This window comes from Ambystoma mexicanum, chromosome 2p (assembly GCF_040938575.1).
Source record: "Ambystoma mexicanum isolate Mex_15411 chromosome 2p, UKY_AmexF1_1, whole genome shotgun sequence".
NCBI lineage: Eukaryota > Metazoa > Chordata > Amphibia > Caudata > Ambystomatidae > Ambystoma > Ambystoma mexicanum.
Genome location: NC_090923.1, coordinates 1207989200 through 1208011286, shown reverse-complemented (window position 1 = coordinate 1208011286; position 22087 = coordinate 1207989200). Strand labels below are relative to the sequence as shown.

The window sequence follows — 22087 nt, the reverse complement described above, 5'->3', positions numbered from 1 at the left end:
TTTTGCATAACATTGTTTCCCACACTATTTTGTATTTAGAAGTAAGGATTGGCAATAGATTTATTAGGATAGGCCCTTTCATTTTGACAGACTTGACTAGGACTGCGTTATTAATTGATGGTCGTAGCTTGCTCCAATCTTTAGATTTAGGATTAGATAGGTGTTTTTCAAACCTGATTGAAGTTCAATAAACACCTTTGAACTTTGATCACTAGTGTCTGTCTTACTGTTTGATACCATGCCTTCCTTACATTACAATCGAGGTATGTGAACGAAGGCATGCACACGCAGTAGCACATTATAATACAGTTGAGCTCAGCTTTGCGTTCACTCAAGCTCCATTACGGAAAGCATGACAGCAGATCTATTATCTGCGCATTCTGACTCAACAGCACAGTGGAAAGAATGTACAAGGAAAGAAGAGTACATAATATAACCCATCATGATTAACAGACAGCAAAGGTAATTTTCTCAGGGAACACTTGTTATACTGAACAATATCCCTGGATACCAGTTGTGGCTCTGAGCAGAAGATATAAGCTGCGTATCAATGTGATCAATCAAGTGGCGGACACAGTGCCTGACTGAAGCATGGCTGAATCCTTGCACAAAGGAAGCCAGGAGGAGAACAGTCAGATAGACTGCTGGATGGACTATGAAGGAGCTGAGGAAGGTGATGATTTCCTCGAAGAGGGGAATTCAGATCTAACCCTCAGTTTTAAAAGGGTCCTAGGTGACTCTTTGGTGCAGGCAGTCTCACAAGAGGTCAAGCCCGTTCAAGAAAGGCTGTAGATGCTGTAAGCTCTCATCAGCAAAAAGGGACAGCCCAGGCACAAGACGGGCGATGAGAAAGGAGACGATAGTCCACGAGAAGGTCAATCCAATTTACACCCTCAAGACAGGGTTGAACACCAGGGGAGCCGTATGACCCGTGAGAGTATAACCTCTTCTACTCCCCTGGGTCATGACAAGGGGATGATAGAGAAGCCCCTGGAGGCAGCCAACGCTTTCCAGAAGCTGAAAGAAACATTTCTAAGAAAGTCAGTAGCACCCAGCCTCTTACCCCTTGCCCCAGGGGTGCAAAACATAGGGGATGAGCCTGCAAGCCTTGGCAAGAAACCAACAGGGCCAGGCCTGTCCAAGAGGCCTAGGGTGCATGAGGAACCGGAGAAAGTTTGACCTGGAAATCATTCAACACCCTAGATACTCTGAGTGGGCACCCTCACCTAAAGTGACAGCCTACAAGGCCCAGCGCCTGCGGAAGCCCCTGGACAAAGAGGCTAGGTACTGCATGAAAGCAGAGTGCCCCAGTCCCAAGCGACCGGGTAAAGTAGCGGACACACCAGAGGTGGACCACAGAATGCTCAGCTTCATCACCAAGGATGACCGCAAGGGCATGGACAGCATTTGGAAGGGCCCAAGATAAGCTTGGATCTAGTGGGTCCTATATTGAAAATAATGGACTTTGCAGAGAGAGAAAAAGACATGGGGAGCCCACTGATGCTCATACACTCACCAGCAGGGCGCAGAGAGCAGTCTGCATGCTGGGCAATGCAAACTGCACACTATTGTCAGAAAGGAGAAGGAGTATGTTGCTAAAGATTGACAATAAGCTAGGTGACTTGGCAACTTATGAGGCCGGTGAGACTGCAAAGGGTCTATTATTTGAAGAGACATTTGGAAGGAGATGAACTTTTACAGCACTAGAGAAAGCCCAGTTGTCCATTAGGGAGATCTTCCCAGGGTGTGTTTTTGTCGGGACCGGTCGCTGCAGAGGTCAAGCGTTCAGTCAGGTCTAGGCACGGAGACAACCTTAGGGACCTAGAGCCCAGTATTGGTAGAGCAGGCAGCAGGACACCTTCTCCCCGTCCCAAGGGATAGGGCCCAGAGGTCGCAGAGGTTTCTACCGTCACCAAGGCACAGGAACAGGTGAGAGTGATGCTGCACGTGTACCCGCCAGTGGGAGGGAGGACGAGTTAGTATATAGAAAAGTGGTGCAAGCTATCAGGCAATGCCTGGAAATTGCAGACAGTAGTGGGCAGGGCCGGCCTTAAGGGCAGCAGCGCCCTGGGCGAACTGGCGCCCCTCCCCCTAGCCCACCGCGCCCCCTGGTTAACAGGGGGCAGGGCGGAAGGGGGCGGGGCCAGGATGGGCAACTGTTTCTTAAATAGGAGGTTAAATAGGTGCCGTTAGCACCCCATTGTCATTGAATGAGCCCGCCATCGCAGGTTCATTCAGTGACAATGAGGCGCCTGCCACACCTTCTGCCACCACGCCAGCTCGGGGGAGTGCTTGAAGACTCCCCGGAGCTGGCGTGGTGGGGGGCTAATGGCGCCTTTTCTTGTGAAAAGTGTCCACGGCGAGGGGCGCATTTAAATGCACCCACCACCGCGGGCACATTTTAAACTAAAAGGCCGCCTACTGCGCCTTGTCCCACAACGCCAGCTCGGGGGAGTCCTTGAAAGACTCCCCTGAGCTGGCGTGACAGGGGCAAAAGGTGCCCTGGGGGGCATGGCGCTCCGGGCGGTCGCCCGGCTCGCCCCCTCCTAAGGCCGACTCTGCTGGCAGCATCCTGCCCACACTCCTGCCTGGGGCAGCTGAATAAGGAATGTGGCCCCAACACCCTGCCACTTGTGTGGCCCTGCCGGGCCCACTATCAGTGGACCAGGCCGATGAGGCCCTGGGTGCGATTCCTGCTGAACTGAGACATCAACTGCCCAATTATCCTGCCAGACAGAAGGGAAAAGTGGACTGGCCAGGACTACTGCCCCATCAACAACAGCAGCAACTCTTGCCTGGGGGAAGAGACGTAATGGCCCAGACACCCAGTCACTGGTTTTCGGCCAACCAACGTCTTGCCGCCCTGGCACCCGCCACAAGAAATAATTTTAACGAGCATGTGAGGGTTACAGCTCTGTATGAGTGCTTGTGCGGCATCCTGTGCCACCACAGTAAAGAGACAGTTCTGCCTTGGGGAGCGTGGCCAAGAAGAAGGTGCGAGTAACATGCTATCACCCCATGCCCTACCAACATCATGTGGCGCAGGCTAGAAGCTCTGCTACCCGCGTCTCGCTGCCTGCCGCAACATCAAGGGACTACGCCAATGTGGCCCCTGGTGCTCCCAGGTGCAGCTTTGCCGGCCTATGAACTATGCCATCAACGGACCATGACCAGTGGGAGTGACGATCCTAAATGGACACTGATGCAAAGTGAACTGGTCTCCTGTTGTCCTACAACTCCTCGAAGGAGACTCAGTAAACGTGTGTTTAGATACTGTGAGCCTGCATTTAAATGATATGCTTAAAGTGGTCCCAGTTAAATGGATGTGAAGCTTTTCTTCCGTAGTTTGTAGGCATGCTCTAAATGGTGCCAGCAGCTAGCAACGGCTTCATTCAGTGGTGGAGTTCCATTTACCCCAGGTAAATAAAGGGTCTTATAAAATGTGGTAGAACTGTCAACATTCCACCAGCAGTTCGCCAACCACGACTGTCGCCCGCTGAACATGTTTAGAGTGTGTTGATATGTGTTTCATGTCTGCAACTACCCGAGTCCCTATGTACATAACAGTGGCATATCTACGAAACATGTCTATTACCAGTGCCAAGTTGTATCAAAACTGTTAACCAAGAAAAATTTCTGTAACCAAGAAAAATTTCTGTAACCAGTGCCACAATGCCCCAGGGCTGCTGTGAGCTCTGCAAACGCGAATAAATAAAATAAATATCCTACTATTTGTCTACCCTACAATTCCCAAATGGAATAAGTATTGCCGTTCTGTAACGGGGGGAATCATTTATGTTTCAGCAACATTTGTTTTGTTCGTTATGAAAAAGGAGGCGTGTTGTGTGACACTCCCAAGTGTATTTCCCTTTTAATGTTATGTGTGCCTCCCAAGTGTATTACCCTTTTAATATGGACCATGACTGTGTCATGGCCCAAGCTAATAAAAGGAGCCCCACTTGCAACAGAACGGATGTAGACTCCAACTATAGAAGTCCTGTTGTCTCTGTCTCTCCCTTTGGGCCTGCAGGCCTACACCGTGTGATCATGGTCCTGCAGGTCCGGGAACCCCAGGCCAGCCTGGTGCCCTGGGTCCTGCCCAGGCACCCACCATCCAGGATGCTGCCAGCATCCAAGGTGCTTCCGCACTCAGGCTGTGTCCCCACAGCCTCACAGGATCCTAACCTGCAACACCAGTAGGTCTGGGTGACCACGGCACACCAACATGGTGCTGGGTCCCTTTGAGAAACCTGAGGGCGTTCTCACTTATGGACCACGGGGATTCTTTGTTCAGGTGATTAGGGCACAGCCATCAACTTTGGAACAAGACCCTGGGGCAGGACCAGTACGGGAGGATCACCTGAGCAGGGGGTCCTTGGGGACAGTTGGAGGAATGCCTTCGAGAGAGAAACGGCATTCCCACCTTTCTGACAAATTCCTACCCGGCACTCCCTCCACTTTTATAGGTTATGAATCCTTTCCCGTTGCCCCCTTCCCAATTCCAACAGGTACTAACATTAAAGGGAGGCGTAGGAGAAGAAATATATCCCTATCCAATATCCCCACAGTCACTATGGGACAGATATAATCTAAAACCCATTCACCTAAAACCACACATCTGCCCTGCCCCATTCACCTTGACAAACACAGAAGTTTCCCTCTATCATTAGGGAAAACTACAACTCCCATACTTCCTCCCCATTGGCTTATGTCAAAACCACTGGGACAAAGAAGAAGAGGAACAGAGCTATGAAGATTGCCCATAGGAACCAATGTATCAATGGATTCCTATGGGCAGTTTCCACCTTGTCCAATGAACGAGGACAGGCATAGTCAGGCTTCCCTTTTCAACCACCCACACCTGACTCCAATTAACACTCCCTGTCAGTATACAAGGTGGAACACAGACACATTTAGAGCGAGCTGGGATGCAGTGTGGACCAGAGGAGCTGAAGAACAGAGGAGATTGCTTGAAGAACCCTGGAGAGTTGAAGAGCAGAGGAGATTGCTTAAAGAACCCTGGAGAGTCTGGAAGGGAGTGGAGGGCTAAGACATTTATCCTGTGTTGTTGAAGGGCTGCATCAGTGCTGAGGAGCTGTGCCTTACAAGAGCCAGAGAGGGCAGATCATATCCTGCTGACTCTGTTCATAGAAATACATGTTTCCCCTGGGCATATGACTGGAAGTCCAGGTACCTGAGGGGCAGGCGGGGGTAGGGGGAGACCCTGACCTCGACCCAGGAAGATCAAAAGAAGTTGCTTGCAGAGCCGCGCTAAACGGGTGAGTCTCATGGCAAGAGAGGAAATCCCGGTGAGCGTGTGTGGGGCTGGAGCAGGAAATTGAGCATTGAATTTGAGAAAGAAAGCAGGAAATAAAAAGGCCCATGAAAGGCATTATGGGACTTGAACTTCCCTTTTGAAATCAAGGGAAATTGAACTGTAAAAAAAATTAACAGAGTAGTCCGGCGGAAAACGAAAGTACGCCCGTTCGAAAGACTTTGTGCACTGTGTTTAGGCTCAAGTTCGACAGAGGGAAGCCTAAAGGAATTGAGCTGTGATAATCTTTTGTGAACAAAACAGGCTTGAGCCCGACAAAGGGAATCCTACATAATAATTCAGTTTGAAGAAGTTATATGAAAACTGTTTGTTTCTGGCAAAACTTGAGAGACTTTGCAATCTCTGCGAGGCCCAGACTTGTGTAAGGAAAACCAGAGGGATTGGGTATGAAGAAGGGTACAGAAACTGGCATAAAGTGTTGAGGCAAAGCAAGGCTGAAGAGAGCCTGAGAAGATTGTGCAAACTGTTGAATCTGGTCAAATATTTGGAACGAAATCTTGAAATGCCATCCTTTTGTTTCCCACTGATTTTCCATTTGCATTACATTTTCCTATTTCACTTGTATGTTATTAGAGTGAGGGAAGGCAATAGGTTTTTCTAGTTTGTTACTGTTATGTACTTACGACAGACTAGGAATGTTTTCTTTTATTTACATGGTAGAGTGTGCTCCCATCTTTAGTGTTAGTACAATACAGGAGTTCTTCCAACCCCCTTTTGAATTAAACAAAACTGGTGATTTTTATCTTTTGTGTCCTCGTCCTCCTTGTGATACCATGCCTTTCTCACAGCCCCCCGGCACCTGTGAGGCTGGCCGCATGACCACGTGAACTTCGCCAGCCCCACAATACTGCCCCCTTAACTCCATACTTATTGGAGACTCGAAAGCCCCCTAAAATATCTAGGGAGAAGGAGCATGCAAATTAAGGTAAAGAAAGAACTCAAATGGAGTCCTTAACCAAAACTAATGTTGTGGACACAGCGGCACAGTCAGTCTCTGAACCCCCCTGAAAGTGCTTTGCTCGATAACAGTGGTACCACTGTTGAGTACACAAAGTCTTCCAGCTTCTTTTCTGGCTATACTTCTCTGTTATTGCTCCTAGAATTGCACGATCCAGAATACAACGCTGGCGCAGATAAAACACAACAAGCAGATAGCAATGAGGAACACGACACAGACCACAAGACTACGGTGCACGCCAACCTCCAGTGAACTGGCATGAAATGTAACTTACCACAGCAAAAGAATAACGAGACACCAGACAAATACAGACTTGAGCAAACTTCAAAGACTGCACGAAAACGCATTTTGAAACCGAAAAGCTTAATATCAGAGCTGCGGAAAAGGCATAGGGCTAGACTGGCCCAAAGAGTCCGATGAGACGAGGGGGGGCAATGAGGAAGTCATGGTTATAAAGAGCCAGCAGAAACGAGACCGAGTGAAAGGTGTTCGGGTTAGGTTAGGATGGGTGGTCGGCCGAGATATCAGGCAGATGGAGGAGCAGAGTGCTGAGAAGTCTGTGGCTGTGTTTGTTGGGTACATGTGCATGTAAGGTATTGAGTGAGAGAATGATACCAAGTGCGATAGGTTGAAACTGCGGGAGTGTGAGTGGGTGATAGAAAAGAGGGTTGTGTGAGATAGAAAAAAGAGTTAAGAGTAGAGGGGAGAGATTGAGACTGGATGGCGAGATTAAGAGTGGAAGGAAGAGTGAAAGGGAAAGGAGGCAGGTGCAGTGAGGGAGAGAGGCAAGAGTAGTAGAAGGAGGGGGAGTGTAGAGCGAAAAATGTGTGTTAGAGACACAGAGATGAGGGAGTTGGAGAAGGTTGGAGGTAGAAGGGTGTGACGAGAGAGAGAGAGAGAGAGAGAGAGAGAGGACTTAGAAGAACCAGAAGTGGGGAATCAGAGAGGAACATCAATGATCATGTTGTGGTTTGGGTAGTGTGAGGAACTCGAGTGAGTACTAATTTCTTTTCCCCTGGATCCTCCTCTCTTAGGTGGTCAGGGAAAGGCCATCGCTTTTTGATCCCGACACTGGGGTTGGATGTGAGAGAGGATCACCTGGGTGGAGGGAACTTTGGGAGTGGGGAAAGGACGTCCTTAGGTGAGACATTCACTTTGCATAATGAACCCTCTATCCCTCAAGCCTTCGTAGGCTATCATCCTTTTTCCTTTTCTTCCCCCAAAATGTCCCCCAGAAATACCACCTCAATACTGGGACGAGGAAGAGACCAACAAGGAGGACACACCCTCATTTGGGTGAGGCAAACACATATCAGCCCTATATTGCTAATACAGAGACACATCAGACAGGTACCTAGACAAGGAGGAGGCAAACCTACCCAAACAGCATTTTCGTACTAGGACGAAGATGAGGAGTCCATAGTCAATGCAAACTACACGTGACTTGTTTCAAGGTGAGTGGACTAGCTCTAATGATCCCAAGCCTCTGCACGGGATATTTAAAGAGCTTGATGAGATCAGCTGAGTAGTAGGAGAGGAAAACTGAGACGGCAAAGCAACTTCCTTGACCGGAGCAGAGTGGCGCGGTCCGGGTGAACTGCGAGGAAGAGGCAGTCACCAGCTGGAGGACTCACGCCAAGAAGACTAACCCGCCAACAGCACACAGATTGGGAGAGAGGCCACATAACACTGCTGCATTGCTACAGCGAGACGCCCAGAGGGATAGTGTTAGGAATCACTCTTGGTCTGTGTGGCTGAAGTGGAGAAGAAAACATCTCTATGGGGGAAAAGTACTAGCAAGATGGTGGACCATCATTCCCTTCAGAAAAGAGCAAGAACCTGTCTAGTCATATACAAGACGGCTCCAGGGAAACAAGAAGACTACTTGGTCGGGCTGACCTTTTCAACATGATAAGACTGGGGAGAAACTGTAAGACTTTGTTTCGCTTCGTATCCTTATGAAGCACTGACGCTAGTGTGACGTTGTTTCCTTGCCTCTCCATTGTTCCTCGCTCTGCCCCTTCTCTCTCTGGTTCTTTCGCCTCTCATCTTGGCTTTCTGCCCATCTCGCTGTCAGGACTTGCTACCCGGCAGTTCCCGGCAGTTCTGACTCCTATCATTTGATACCACGCTGAAGACCGCGACTGTACTTGGCGCTACTTACAGCTACAAAGTTTTCCCCAGGCAGAGTTTTTCCTAGGGCACTGCCCCACTGCTACACGCCGCCCTGTGCTCTCAGGTATGCGAATACTTCTTGGGGCAGTACATCATTCGACACCAACACTACCAGGATCCCTGCACTTCGAGCTTCTGCCTCAACAAGTCTTTTTGATCAAAGGTCAGTTGTTGTGAATTACAATCGCTACTGTAATTGTAACAGTAAGCAACGCCAACCCCATCACTATGGAACAGATGCAGCCGGTATTGGGTGCCTTGCAAGAATGAATGCAAGAAGTTCAACAATTGAATACCAAAAACACTACTTTGCACCAAATGGTAGCTTGTGCCTCCGCTTGCACAGGATTACTTCCTTCTGCTTTGGGATCAGGAAAGTATGATGGCAATCCTAAAAAACAAGATTTTTTGAATTCATGTCTGGTGCAATTCACCCTGAAACCTCCTTTCTTTCCCACGGATCGCTCTCGAGTCAGCTATATGGTTTTGAATCTTGTTGGCGGGGCCTTGGCATGGGATACCACTTTGATTGTCACAAACAACCAGATATTGGACTCCTATCACGCCTTCGTGAATAGCCTACAGGCTATGTTTGGCCGACATGAGTTGACTTTTACTATGCAGGAAAGGTTGTTGGATATCAAACGGGGGTCTCTGGACATACTTTCATATGTTACTCTGTTTAAACAGATGACCTCTGAGACCACCTGGGAGGATGAGGGTCTGGTCACTCTTTTTCGAGAGAGGGCTGACAGAAGAATTGAAAGATGAATTTTCCAGGGTACCCCGGCCCATGAATCTAAAGGAAATGATAGCCCTGGTTTTGCAAAACGATTTCGGTCTACAGGAACGCCAGTTGGAAAAGAAGGGCAAAAATCTCGTTCTGGCATCAGAACTACAACAGAGGAGGAACCAATGCAAACTGGTACAGCTAGGGCGCCGCTTACCCCTGAAGAAAGAAACTGCTGCAGAACACAAGGCTTGTATATGTACTGCAGGTCAAATAAACATCTCGTCAGGGAATGCCGCTCGGCTCCCCCACAACTGTCGGAAAACGTGAACTCCCTTTGGCAAAGGGGGGGAACACCGGATCGGGAGGGAAAGCAATGTTCCCAGACTCAAAATCCACAGAAAACACTCATGATGGTATTGTGCGTGTCATTAGTGATACAAGAAAAGTTATTGACAAGTGGAAGAAGGCCTTTTGTACTCCATTCGGGCACTGCGAATACTGTGTGATGCCCTTCGGGTTGGCCAACGCCCCCTACTGTATTCCAGCGTTTTATGGACCACCTTTTTTGCAGATCTCATGCTCCATTCCGTAGTAGTCTATTTGGACGATATCCTGATTTCTCCAAAAAATATCCAAAAACACTGTTTACATGTAGCCGAGGTATTGAATCGCCTACAAAAGAATCACTCAAACGCTAAACTGGAAAAATGTGTTTTTCATCAGCCCACAGTGAGATACCCAGGTTTCATTTTATCTGCTATAGGAGCTGCTATGGATCCCGCCAAGTTAAAGGCCATCAAACAGTGGAAATAACCCTTGGCTGTCAAGGAGATACAAAGGTTTTTGGGGTTATCAAACATTTACCGAAAGTTTATACCAAACCTTTCCCACAGGATCTTACCTTTGGCATCATTACTGAAAAAGGGTGTGCATTTTCATTGGAACCAATCCGCTGTTCAAGCTTTTCAAGGATTCAAAGAAGAATTTACTAAGTCTCCCATACTTCTTCTACCAGAACAGATGAGACCTTTCATATTAAAGACAGATGCCTCTAACGGCGCTCTAGTAGCAGTATTAAAACAGGTCTTCGAAGACGATTGAGAACATCCAAGGTATTATTCGGTCTGGGAAGGGAACTCCCAGTCATAAAGAAAGCCTGCATAGAGTGGCGCCATCTCCTACTAGGCTCCAGATACCCAATAACAGTATGAACAGATCACGCCAGCTCGGGGGAGCGCTTGAAAGACTCCCCGGAGCTGGCGTGGTGGGGGGACACTTGTGAAAAGTGTCCACGGCGGAGGGGCGCATTTAAATGCAGCCACCTCCGCAGGCACCTTTTACAGTAAAAGGCCGCCTGCTGCGCCTTGTCCCACAACGCCAGCTCGGGGGAGCCCTTGAAAGACTCCCCCGAGCTGGCGTGCCAGGGGCAAAAGGCGCCCTGGGGGGCGTGGCGCCCCGGGCGGTCTCCCGGCTCACCCCCCCATTTCCCCCCAAGGCCGGCTTAGGTAGTGGGTATCAGACTAGAATTTGTGGGTTTCTTAAGGCAGTTCCAGACTCCTCTACCAATGCAAACATCACGGATCGAGGCGCTATTGATGGAGACAGAGCTGGAGCAACTCAGGTTAAAAGGGGCCATAAAGAAAGGTTTTCCCCAGGAGCAGGAATACTACAACAATATGTTCCTTGTCCACAGGAAGGGGAAAGCGAGACCCATGATAAATCTCATGGGGCTCAACAGCTGGCTGTTGCACCAGCATTTCAAAATGGAGGGGATACATCTCCTCCGAAACAACCTGAGAAAGGGAGACTGGCTATTAAGGCTGGATCTGAAAGAGGCATACCTCACTGTGCCGGTTGCGGTCGAGCATCATCTCTTCTTACGATTTCTGTGGAAAGGGCGGGTGTGGCAGTTCAAGTGTCTGCCTTTTGGGCTATCTTCAGCTCCCTGGGCATTCACCAAGTTCATGAGGCCAGTCGCCGTGGCGATTTGCGAGCAAGGCATAAGGATGATAGTGTATCTAGACAACATCCTTTTCCTAGGCCAAGACAAACATCACATCTTCGATCAAATACAGTGGACGATCTCTCACCCATCATTGCTAGGGTTCTTGATAAACCGAGAGAAGTCAGACCTGACACCCAGCAGATGCATGGAGATTCTGGGTTTCTTTGTAGACACCACCAAGGCGAAGCTGACCTACCAGCACCCAAACTCAGAACCATCAAGAAGGAACTGAGAGGGGCACTCCAAAAACAGGTTATATCGCTTCGGAGTCTAGCCAGAGTAGTGGGTCTGCTGGCATCCTCGACACAAGCGATCTTCCAGGGCCCTTTGCACTACAGGGCTCTTCAGAGGCTGAAGATAAGACACCTGCAGAAAGGGCAGCAGTACCACCAGCTCGTCCCCATAGATGGCGAAGCATGAGCCGAACTGGTGTGGTGGCTCCACAACATAAAAGCCTGAAACGGGCGCACCATTTTTGGAGACGCCCTAGACCTGGTTATAGAATCAGACGCGAGCAGGTCAGGTTGGGGCGCAGGATGCGGCCAGCTGGACACAGGTAGTGTATGGGGAATTGGGGGGGATGTAGTTGCAGGCGGAAATAGACTTGCACATCAACTGTCTGGAACTCCTTAGCAGGATTCTTCGCAGTCAAAGTACTCACCAAAGACAGTGTGAAATGTTGCATTCTTCTTCATAAGGACAATATTTCAGCGGTCCGATACATCAATCATCTGGGGGGAACCAGATCGAGAATGCTGGCGGAACTAGCAAAGGATTTCTGACACTATTCCCTCAGCAACCAGGTGTCCATTGCAGCGGAGTACCTGCCAGGAGCGCAGAACATAGTGGCGGATTGGAACTCTCACTACTTGATGAACTCCAGAAATTGGAAGCTGCAGAGATTGAGGTTTATGAGGATTCAGGATCTATGGGGTCCTCTCCATACGGACCTCTTTGCATCACGTCTGAATGTGCAGTTGCCCAGGTACTGCAGCTGGAGACTAGACCCAGACGTGGAAGTGATGGACGCTTTTCTCCAGAGTGAGTCCGAACATGCACTCTACTCCTTTTACCCATTCATCATGATGGCCAGGATCCTGGCGAAGATACACAGGGAGAAAGGGGATGTGATAGTGATAGTGCCCGAGTGCAAATCGCAAGCGTGGTTTCCAGTTCCATGGCGGGTGGACCTGCGCACCGATCCAAAGGGGTATCCCCATCCTCTGATTCAGGGGCTGAGCCTCCAGATGCTGGCGTGCAGAGTTTTGGGAGACGATGGAATATGCCATCGATTTTGCAACAAGCTGCCTTATTCATTAGGGAATCTTGGGCCCCTTACACATTCAGAAGCTAGGGTGCTGCATGGCTGCAGTGGGATAAGTGGTGTCAGCAGCAGGGTGTAAATCCCATTTTGGCCCCTGTAGTGCAGGTGCTTAATTTTCTAGCGTCATTGTCACAAAGCGGGAAAGCATTCCGGACGGTAGGCGTTTATAGGTCTGCCATCTCTGGCGGCCACGAGCCAGTGGATGGCACTCCCATTGGCGAGCACCCATCGGTAGTCCGGCTGCTTAAAGGAGTTAAGATGGTTAAGCCGCCAACCATGAAGTACACCACATTGTGGGACGTGAATAAGGTCCTGGACTTGTTCACACAATGGCCAAACAATGATCAGCTGTCAGGCAAGCAATTTTCTGGGAAGCTGGCTATGTTGCTATGCCTAGTATCACGCAGACGAGTGTCCAATGTCAGGGCCCTAGATATTTACAAGAAAGTCTTCTATTCAGATAGCCTGGTATTTAACATTGCAAGACGGACTAAAGGAAATTCGGACGTTGTATCTTACCTATATTACCCACATAATGCCGAGCTGTGTGTTGCACAGTGTATTAAATAGTATGAACGAGTATCAGCACCAGTTAGGCCGCGAGGCATTTCGCAGTTGCTCACTGTGCGCAGGAAGCCTTTTAAAGTAGTGGCAGTGGCCACCATAGCCAAATGTATTGGAGCTGGCGGTTATCTATACCTTAGTTTTTGACGCACATTCTGTGAGAGGGGCCATGGCATCTAGGGCATTTACAGTGGGAGTCTCTCTACAAGACATTCTCAAAGCATCCTACTGGTCATCGAGTGACTCCACGTTCAAGACGTTTTACTTTAAGCTGGCATCTGCATTGGCAGCGGAGGTAGTAAGAAGCTTTGAACAAGCATAATGCCCGCCTCCGGTCTTGACTGAATGAAGATTACCCAGGCGTATAGCACAGGGTGTCTTGATTGTATTAAAGACACAGAGGCGAGCATTATCCCGCCCGTGAAATACGGGGGCAAAGTGATAACAGTGCAAAGTGTTTTTGTCCATATTTCCCACCCTAACGTGCGTTTCTCTGTTTTAGGAGATGGCCAGAAGACTCTGTGAGAGGGCGTAGTACAGGAGTACAGCCGGACGGGGCCCAAGAATGGCCAGATTGTGGGGCTTGACCCAGTTGGGATTAATTTGGTGACTTTATTGTGGTTTGGTTTTGGTTGACTGTTCAAGATATTAAAAAGAAGAGGAAGGAACCCAGACAGGACTTAACATAAGGAAGTCTGGAGGGTCCCTGCCCGTTGGATTTGAAGAAGGAAAATACTGAAACAGGAAAGGCCTCGTGGGAGAGAGTGTTTTCCAGATAGTTTCCATTGGATTTGAATTGTTTAGATAAAATGTAGAAAAGTGTTATGAGAATTTATTCTGAATTTTGAAGGCTGATGGATAGTAGCAATTAAAGAAGATAAAGCATATTGCTCGCCTCCATGTCTTTAATAGAATCAAGATATATAATAAAGGGTGTCTGGCAGGGTCCCGATATGCCCAGGGGTGTAAATGGGAATAATGAAAAAAATCAGGATGGGAGATCAAAACAGTAAGATTTTGGATTAATCTATTTTTAGCAATTGTTTGCCAGAGAATGTGCACTAATACGAGGAAAATAACCTCAATATTGAAGAGGTTGGTACTCAGAAGTGCCCCCCATTGATAAAGTGTAAAACCTGTCCGTTCAATGTCGCTTTGTGAAAAAGTAAATACTTACCAGTATGCTAACTTTTTGAAATGAAATAAATGAATCCAGAATCTTACTGTTTTGATCTCCCATCCTGATTTTAATAGAATCAAGACTCCCTGAGCTATAATCTTCAATCTACAATAATTTCTGGAGAGAAATTACTGAAAAATCACAAAAAACGCTGTGGGATGAATGCCTCCTCAGGCGCTAAAACTGAAAGTAGGTGCTGTAATTATGCTACTGCGCAATCTTATGCCATCACGGAGTCTCTGCAATGGAACAAGATTGACAATTACTTGTCTATAAAGACACATCATAGAGGCCTGTGTAATCGATGGATTCAACTTAGACTGTTATCATACTGCGCATTCCATCTGATAAAAATATGCCTTTAAAATTCAAAAGAAGACAGTTTCCTATACATTTTGCCTTTTTAATGGCCATTAATAGGTCACAGGGGCCTACGCCCCCTTCCTAGAAGCCATGGGTGGTAAATTCCGATATTTAATAAGGGGGACAGAAGTGACCCTATGAATTACAGACCTATATTGACCTTTGAGATATGCTAGAATGGCATATGTTACGCCAGGAACAGCTAGTATATACAATTTGTTTTGAGCACAACTGAATGTATATTGAACGACACAAGTATCCCTACTATTAAAAGCCTAACCACCATCAATAATGTGGTGAAACATTATTGTATTTATGTGTGACTTTGCCCTATTTTGGTAGTAGTGCTTCATGTGCCATATGCTCCACTCTTTGACTATCATTTTATCCCCACTTCTTTTTAGGGAATAGGACTATGGGGGTGGGATAGTGAACAATGTTGCTTCAAGAAAAAGTGGATTATCTACAAGTATGTCTTAATGTTCCTTACTTGTTGCATTGCTTAAATATTAATAAAATGATTAAATGGAAAAAAAACATGCACTGAGATGCAAATCATACCTGTCGAATTCTGTCAGTTGCATCAACTTTAAAACTAGACATCCTCGTTTTCTGTCATAGCCCTTCCTAGTGGGGGCAAAACATGCTGTCTGTAATTGTCACTAACTGCTCCCCTATCAATGGTGCAGTTCGCTGGCAAGTTAAGAACGTCACACTTCTCATTTACCTGGTCCTCAACATTTCTATCAATGGCACGGTCACGGTCAAGAAGAACCAGCAGAATCTATTTGCCTTTGATGCCGTCCTCCCTCCCTCCATCCGTGTGCTTGCTACTACACCCGCTCCTTGCTCTACACACTGTCCCGTCTCTGAGCTTCTAGACAATCCTTTTAACACATCCTTCCCACCACTGGCCCGGCATGCAGCTATCTCCGGTGGCCGCTGTAACTGCTTCTGAAATCACTGGCCCCACTAGTAGCTTCCCTACACACTGACCCTGTTCACTATCTCCCTGCAACCTGCAAGTGTTCATGCTCATGGCTGCAACTCCCTGTAGCTACTCTTAATGCTTGTTTGGCCTCACAACATAATATTGATACGGACCATGACTTGCTCATCATAACTGAGACCTAGTTCACTGGCAACTACGGAATTATGATCAACAGACTCGCCTGGCTGGGCAGTAGGGATGCCTTGGTTTACCCTGCCTTCATCCGAACAACACTCATCCTAACTTCTGTCCTCCCTTCCTTTGTGAGCAATGCATGCACGTGTCTCCTCAATACCAACACAAGCATCATCCTCACCACCATCTAAAGGCCCCTGGGCACCCTTATTAGAGAGTGGGTCGACTTAATTGTCTCTACAATCCATCACTAACCTCATCTCAGTTATGGGTGACTTCAATCTCTAGTTGAAGTGTGTAAACAATGTGAACACTAGCTCCTTCCTGTAACAAATCTATGGACGTCGTTCCCTTCTGCCCTAGGGGGGAGATCTTTCCCATGGGGCCAGGGCAATAGTCCCCCTGGGGGTGGAGCGCAGGGGGAGGATCACATGGGAGAGGAAACCCCTTATAGGATTAGGGACAGCCATTTGCAGAGAACGCAGTAAATTTCTGCTTTGTCACCCCCTTCCTCTTTGCCAAAACCAAACCATCCATCCCTTATTACAAACAGTACTAATATCTTCTATTGTATAACAAGTCAACCTTACTCTAAGAAAATAACTAACATACAAGAGAATCCAACTGGCCTTCCATTTATTTGTAATACAAGTACTGAGACGAAGAAGATGACTAGGAGTGGGAAGATTGATCCCTAGAACTGTGCTGAGCGGTCTAGTCTCCCGCTGAACCTGATTGGGGCAAACTGGTTCAAAATAGACAACGGAAACCAGGTGAGTGTGATCCCCTCGCCTGAGAGGAATTGCCAGCGACGCTGTAGCACTGGATGCAAGACGGAAGAGCTGAATGCTGTGCATGGAGAAGGGAGAAGGACTGTGCGTAGTCCAGGACGTAAGGACTACGCATGTCGCAGCCCAAACAGCCCTCTGGGCTTTCCATGATCGGGGGAGCCGCTAGCTCAAGAAAAGGCGCTCCCGGAGAAGCTAAGAGCACCGCAAAGCCGAGACCGACGAAATTAAGCACCTGAATACTGCCTGAGCCTCGCGCAGATGTCCCTCTGCTCGGAGGATGCGAACCAAGCACAAAAGTGTGCGGGCAGGCTAAGAGGGACTAGAGGTCTGGGGTAGCCGGGGAGCAAGTACAGAGAGACAAAAAAGAAAGTCTGGGACCCTGAGAGTAAAAGAGGCAGAATCCTATGTTTGGCAAGAGAGTAAATCAAGCTGTCATGATTCAGTACTGCAGATCTGGGACCCACACCGATAAGAAAGCAATAGAATACGAGGGTCTGGGACCCCATGCACAAAAGGGATACTTGGCAGGAGTGTAAACCAAGCCGTCACGATTCAGAACTGCGGGTCTGGGACCTGCACGCATATGAGAACCAAAAGATACAAGGGTCTGGAACCTGAGAACCAAGGAGGGAAAGAGAGAAGATGTACATGCTTGGCAGGAGAGTACACCAAGCTTGTACATTACTGCATGGCGAGTCTGGGACACGCACACTTATGAGGGCCAAAGGGTAAGGGGAAATTTATCTGAGAGAATACAGGGTCTGGGCCCTGCAAGATAAAGAGTTTTGTGGTACATTATTGTGAAAGCCTAAAAGGGGCCAGGGAATGGAAGACCGATCCCTTGGCTAACAGAGTATTGTTTTGGACTCTGGGAAAGTCTAAAAAGAAGCCAGGAACAGGGAAATACTTTGCCTAGCATAGGGAACTTTTGTTTGTGCTGTTGTGAAATCAAGAAAATCACATAATAAGGAGACAACCTCCTAGTTAGTTAAGTGGAAGACAGCGGAAACCAGGGGAAAGGAGTGATTCCCTTGATAGTACAAAAGAATTCTTTTTGTAGAGAACATTTGCTTATTTCTTAAAACCACCAGAAACATTTCGAACTTTTTGTTTGCAAATAACTTTTTATACTATTTCCTCAGTTGAGATATAATCCTAGCACATTATATTCAGGTTAAGAGTGTTAGGGTTAGTAGCAGGTAGTAGGGTTTTTGGACACAACCATAAATTACTATTTATTTGACATCCTGACATTCTCATTAGTTTTCTTTGAGGCAGGGAAACCCCTCTTAGCTTTAGCAACAGGAAGGCATTTTAGCAACTCTCTTTTTATGTTGAATAAGATTTATGACCCAAAACATGCCACCTCTATATCCAAGCTTTACTTCTGTACCCTTACATTTCTCAATATTTCACACTCCCTTGCACGCTGGACTTTCGGTCCCAGACACACTGGAGGTCCCTCTGTGGACCCCATTCTCACTTTGCAAACTTGGCCCTCTCGAATCTCCAAACCAAACACATGCCTTGTACTGGCTATGGCTTGCTCTCCTACAATTTGCTTCAACCAGCTAAGCCATGTCCTCTGCAATGGCCCCTCAATCGAGCTCTTGATTAATGTTGGTGGAATACTTTGGACCATGCAGATAAATGGCCTGTGTCATACACTTTTGGAGCTATTAGCTCATATTCCTAAGAAATAAAAGGTCTCCATTGAAGACCACATTGTTATCTCTCTGTATATTTCAGCCAAACTCTTTAAAATCTGTTAGGACTTACATACAACCTGTGCCCCGAAATGTGCAGGAAACAAGGCTGTCTCCAAAGTTCTTGTGGATGACTTTAGTTCCTTCTATAACGAGAAGTTTGAAGGAATCCTGTTGCGCATCACCAAACACCACATCTCAGCTGCTTCAGCATTCTTAGACCACGATGTGAATGTCTCCCTATCTGCTTTTAGAACCATTAAGAAGTTAGAGGTCGCTAAACCTGTCTCCAAAATAAAGGGTTCAGCTGAACACGTTGCTTCCTGCCTGCACCATCAACAATAACATTGCTACCCCCTCTCCATTACTGGACGCCATTGCCAATGCCTCTCTCAAAACAGGCATCTTACTTGCTCCTCTCAAGCAGACCAGCATTGTCCCTATCCTTGCTATCACACCATCGTGAAGTCCTCATTCATAGAAAAAAACATGGAAAGGCTAGCTCTGGAACACTCCCTTCTGCCTGACCAGCAGTCTGGTTTAGGGGGACTAGAGGCACAGGATTTGCACTATTCTTCATGGGGGAGGACATTCTCAGGTCTCTTTACAATAACTGCAAAGTTATCCTTGTTTTGTTGGACCTTTCTGCTGGGTTAGACACTGTCAATCATCACATTCTATTGTCACGCCTCAACCACACTTTCGGCTCAAAAGGATCTATCCTTGGCTGGATCACTTCTTTCCTGCACAACCATGAGGTTCAGTTTACATCAGGTTGCTACATCTTTAAGCCCATTACATACAACTCGGGTTCCCCAGGTATGCAAACTCTTCCTAGTTCAACATCAACCTCAAGCATCTTGCTGGCCTCTTCCTTCCGTTCTCTGCCACATGCCAGACTTGATTATGTTTAGGGTAAATAGCCCAACTGATTTCCAATGCATCAATGCCTGGATGATTGACAGTGACCTCTGTTTGACTCATGTCCTCTACCTCATCAATGCACACCTCTACCCCTCTTCACCTTGAGACAGTCTACCGTAGGGCCATTTACAGCCTACTCAAATACTATCCCTTTTCAGCCTACTCAACTACTGTTAAAATACTGGACATCCTTTGTTCTTTGGGTGTGGTACCTCATGAAGAAGTCACATTTTTCCCAACTGCACCGTTTGAGGTGACTCTTACCGCTCCTTGATATGAAGCAGATAATTGCTGTTACTTCTGCAATGGTACATCCCAGTATAGACTATTCTAACAGTCTCTTCCGGGCCCAGCCCAACTAGCCAACACAAGGATATTTGAATAATCCTCGGCTTGAGGCACAGGGACCGCATCACCCCTGCTCTAGTCTTCACCGACTCTCTGTGGATTCATGCACCACTTTCAAGCCTTTGAACATGGATCTCGGAAAGCCTGGGTGTCAAGCTCTGGAATAAACTCCAGCCCAGAAGTCGAGAGTCACTTGTTGCTCAGCAAACAGCTCAAGACCTAACTCTTCAGTGAAGCATTCTCTACTGATATGGTTTTACATTTGAACACCACAGCTCTGCTGTTGTCTCTTCCAAACAATCTAATGCTTCTCTCATTCTCACTAGATCTCCTGCCACCTGAGTAGTTTCCTCTGAGGGTCATCACCTACCGCTGTCATGTTATCTTGCACTTTTTTACTATATGCATTTGCCTTTCGCTCTTAACCCATCCCTCAAACATAACTGATCAGGAATGTTGCCGACCTGAGAATGATAGGCTTCTCCACAGTGAGGAAACTGCCATAAAAAGGCAAAGAAACTTTCCAATGGGAAATCATCCAGAAGAGACAGTCATGAAACTCTCCCAAATGTTTAAATGCCAGCATGTCCTTTTTCCTACCTTTTTTAGATGGTGCAGGGCCCTCAGGTCTTCCTGCAGTGAGTTCAGTTGTTCTACCATTGCTCGGCTCTCTTGACGGAGAAGGCCAAATTCTGCGCGCATAACCCTCTGTTCGTACTGTTCCTGCAGGTAGAAAGAATCGGAGAGGAAGAATTATACCAATGATTTCAGAGTGCAACATTCAACTTTTGTGCTTCAGAGAAAAGAATACAATATTTATAAGAAACAATGGTTTTTCAATGACTGTATGTTTATAGAATGGCAGAATGCTACCAACAGGAAGGGAATCATTAGAACATTTTTGACAGTATTTCCTCTGGCATATACATATATATCATTGGGGCAAGAAGAGGTGGTTAAAAAAAGTCAAACCTGGGAAGCCTTTTGAGAAGCCATAGAAGGTATACCCTGTGCTCAATATGCAAAACAAGTGAGCGACAGGGAGCAATATGCAGGGAGTTGCGCAAAATGTTGCTCTTCTAATACATCTCTATAACTATAAAGAAGTCCCCGATTTTAAACCCAGTCCTTCTACTCTTATGCCACAAGTCAGGAAGCATAGGTTGTGCAAATCCACTCTCTTTAAGCTCCCACCACAGTGGGTCTTGTAACTCCAGAATTAGAGTTTTAGAACACTGCTGATTCTAAGGCCACCATAGGAGGAGAGTCTGGCTATTAGCTGCACCAATCCAACTATGGGGCTGTGAATCCATTCGCATAGGATATGCCCTTTTTGACCTAGGCGAAGGACTGATGGTCACAGCACTTAGGCTGGCCAACTGAATATGAAATCATAAGCCTGTGGCACCGGGACCAAATAGTCACCACCAAAAGGCCTAAGAGTGATGATATCAGGTTCTCAAAGCCAGGGAGGACTCATGAAAATGGTCAATGACAAGCATCCTGCCCATTTGGAAGGTTCAAACAACCACATGGCCCAGAATCCTGGAGGGAAAACCTAAGGGTATCCAGAAAACTCAACTACAGCTTCAAGGGAAAGAAGACTGTGGGAAACCCTAACCAGTCCAAAAAAGTGTACCTTCCCAAACCCGAAGAGAACAGTTACACCTTATTTCAAAATAAATCATTTTCTGCACAGCCAGATCTCTAATGAACACCTTAAATTGTTTTTAAAAATACACAAATGACATAGTGGTAGCAGGATCAGACAGTGAGACATAATTCAGTGAGTTTAGGTCATATCTGAACAGTATACATGATTGGATGAAATTCACTTGAGAATGTTGCAAAGCTTGGCTTCATTTTTCAAAATGTTCAAGTTGAGGGTCAGGGCTTGAAAATAAATACAACATTGTATACAAAAATTCACTGACCATACAAATGTGCAACATGCATCTAGTTTTCACCCAAAATCAACGCTCCCTGGGTTACCTTAGAGTCAATTGTTGAGAATTAAGCATTTTACTTCTGATGAGTTAGAATTGAATGAACACAACACAAGTTTAATTGACAAGTCGAAAAAGCAAGGCTATATTAATGATGAACTAAGAAACTATTTGGAAAAGGCAATCAGAACATCAATAACAGCTGTTAAAACAAAAATAACACCAAAATGAGTGTCACTAAATATGCATAATAGAGTTAACAAATGAAAAAAGTCGTATCCAGGAACACAGAAATATTGTCGAATAGTTTCACCGTGCTAAAGTATTTCCCACACCTCCAACATTTGCATATAGAAAAACACTAGCATAAAGAATATGCTTGTATGAGTACAATGCTGAACAACAAACACCCCACTGTATTTTTCCACAAATAGAGAAGACATTTTCACATCTAAACCTGCAGCATTGTAATAATGTTATAAAGTCAACACCATCTATCATTTGTATAATAGGAAAACCCTATTTATTTGTACTGTTATGTCTCTTGTAAAACCTCCAATCTAAACCATGATATTAGAGGTATTTGAGGTACTTACTACATAGGTCTAG

At 46.7% G+C, this 22087-nt stretch overlaps 1 protein-coding gene across 6 annotated transcripts in view; it reads right to left on the bottom strand.

The window, feature by feature from the left end:
* The window catches only part of LOC138567343 (uncharacterized), a 903513-nt gene that overhangs the window by 283609 nt on the left and 597817 nt on the right, over positions 1-22087 (bottom strand). For all 6 annotated transcript variants that reach the window (XM_069645448.1, XM_069645451.1, XM_069645447.1 and 3 more), the window contains one exon: positions 20133-20255. In XM_069645448.1, the coding sequence (XP_069501549.1) occupies positions 20133-20255 (123 nt within the window). The remainder of the gene's footprint in view (positions 1-20132; positions 20256-22087) is intronic.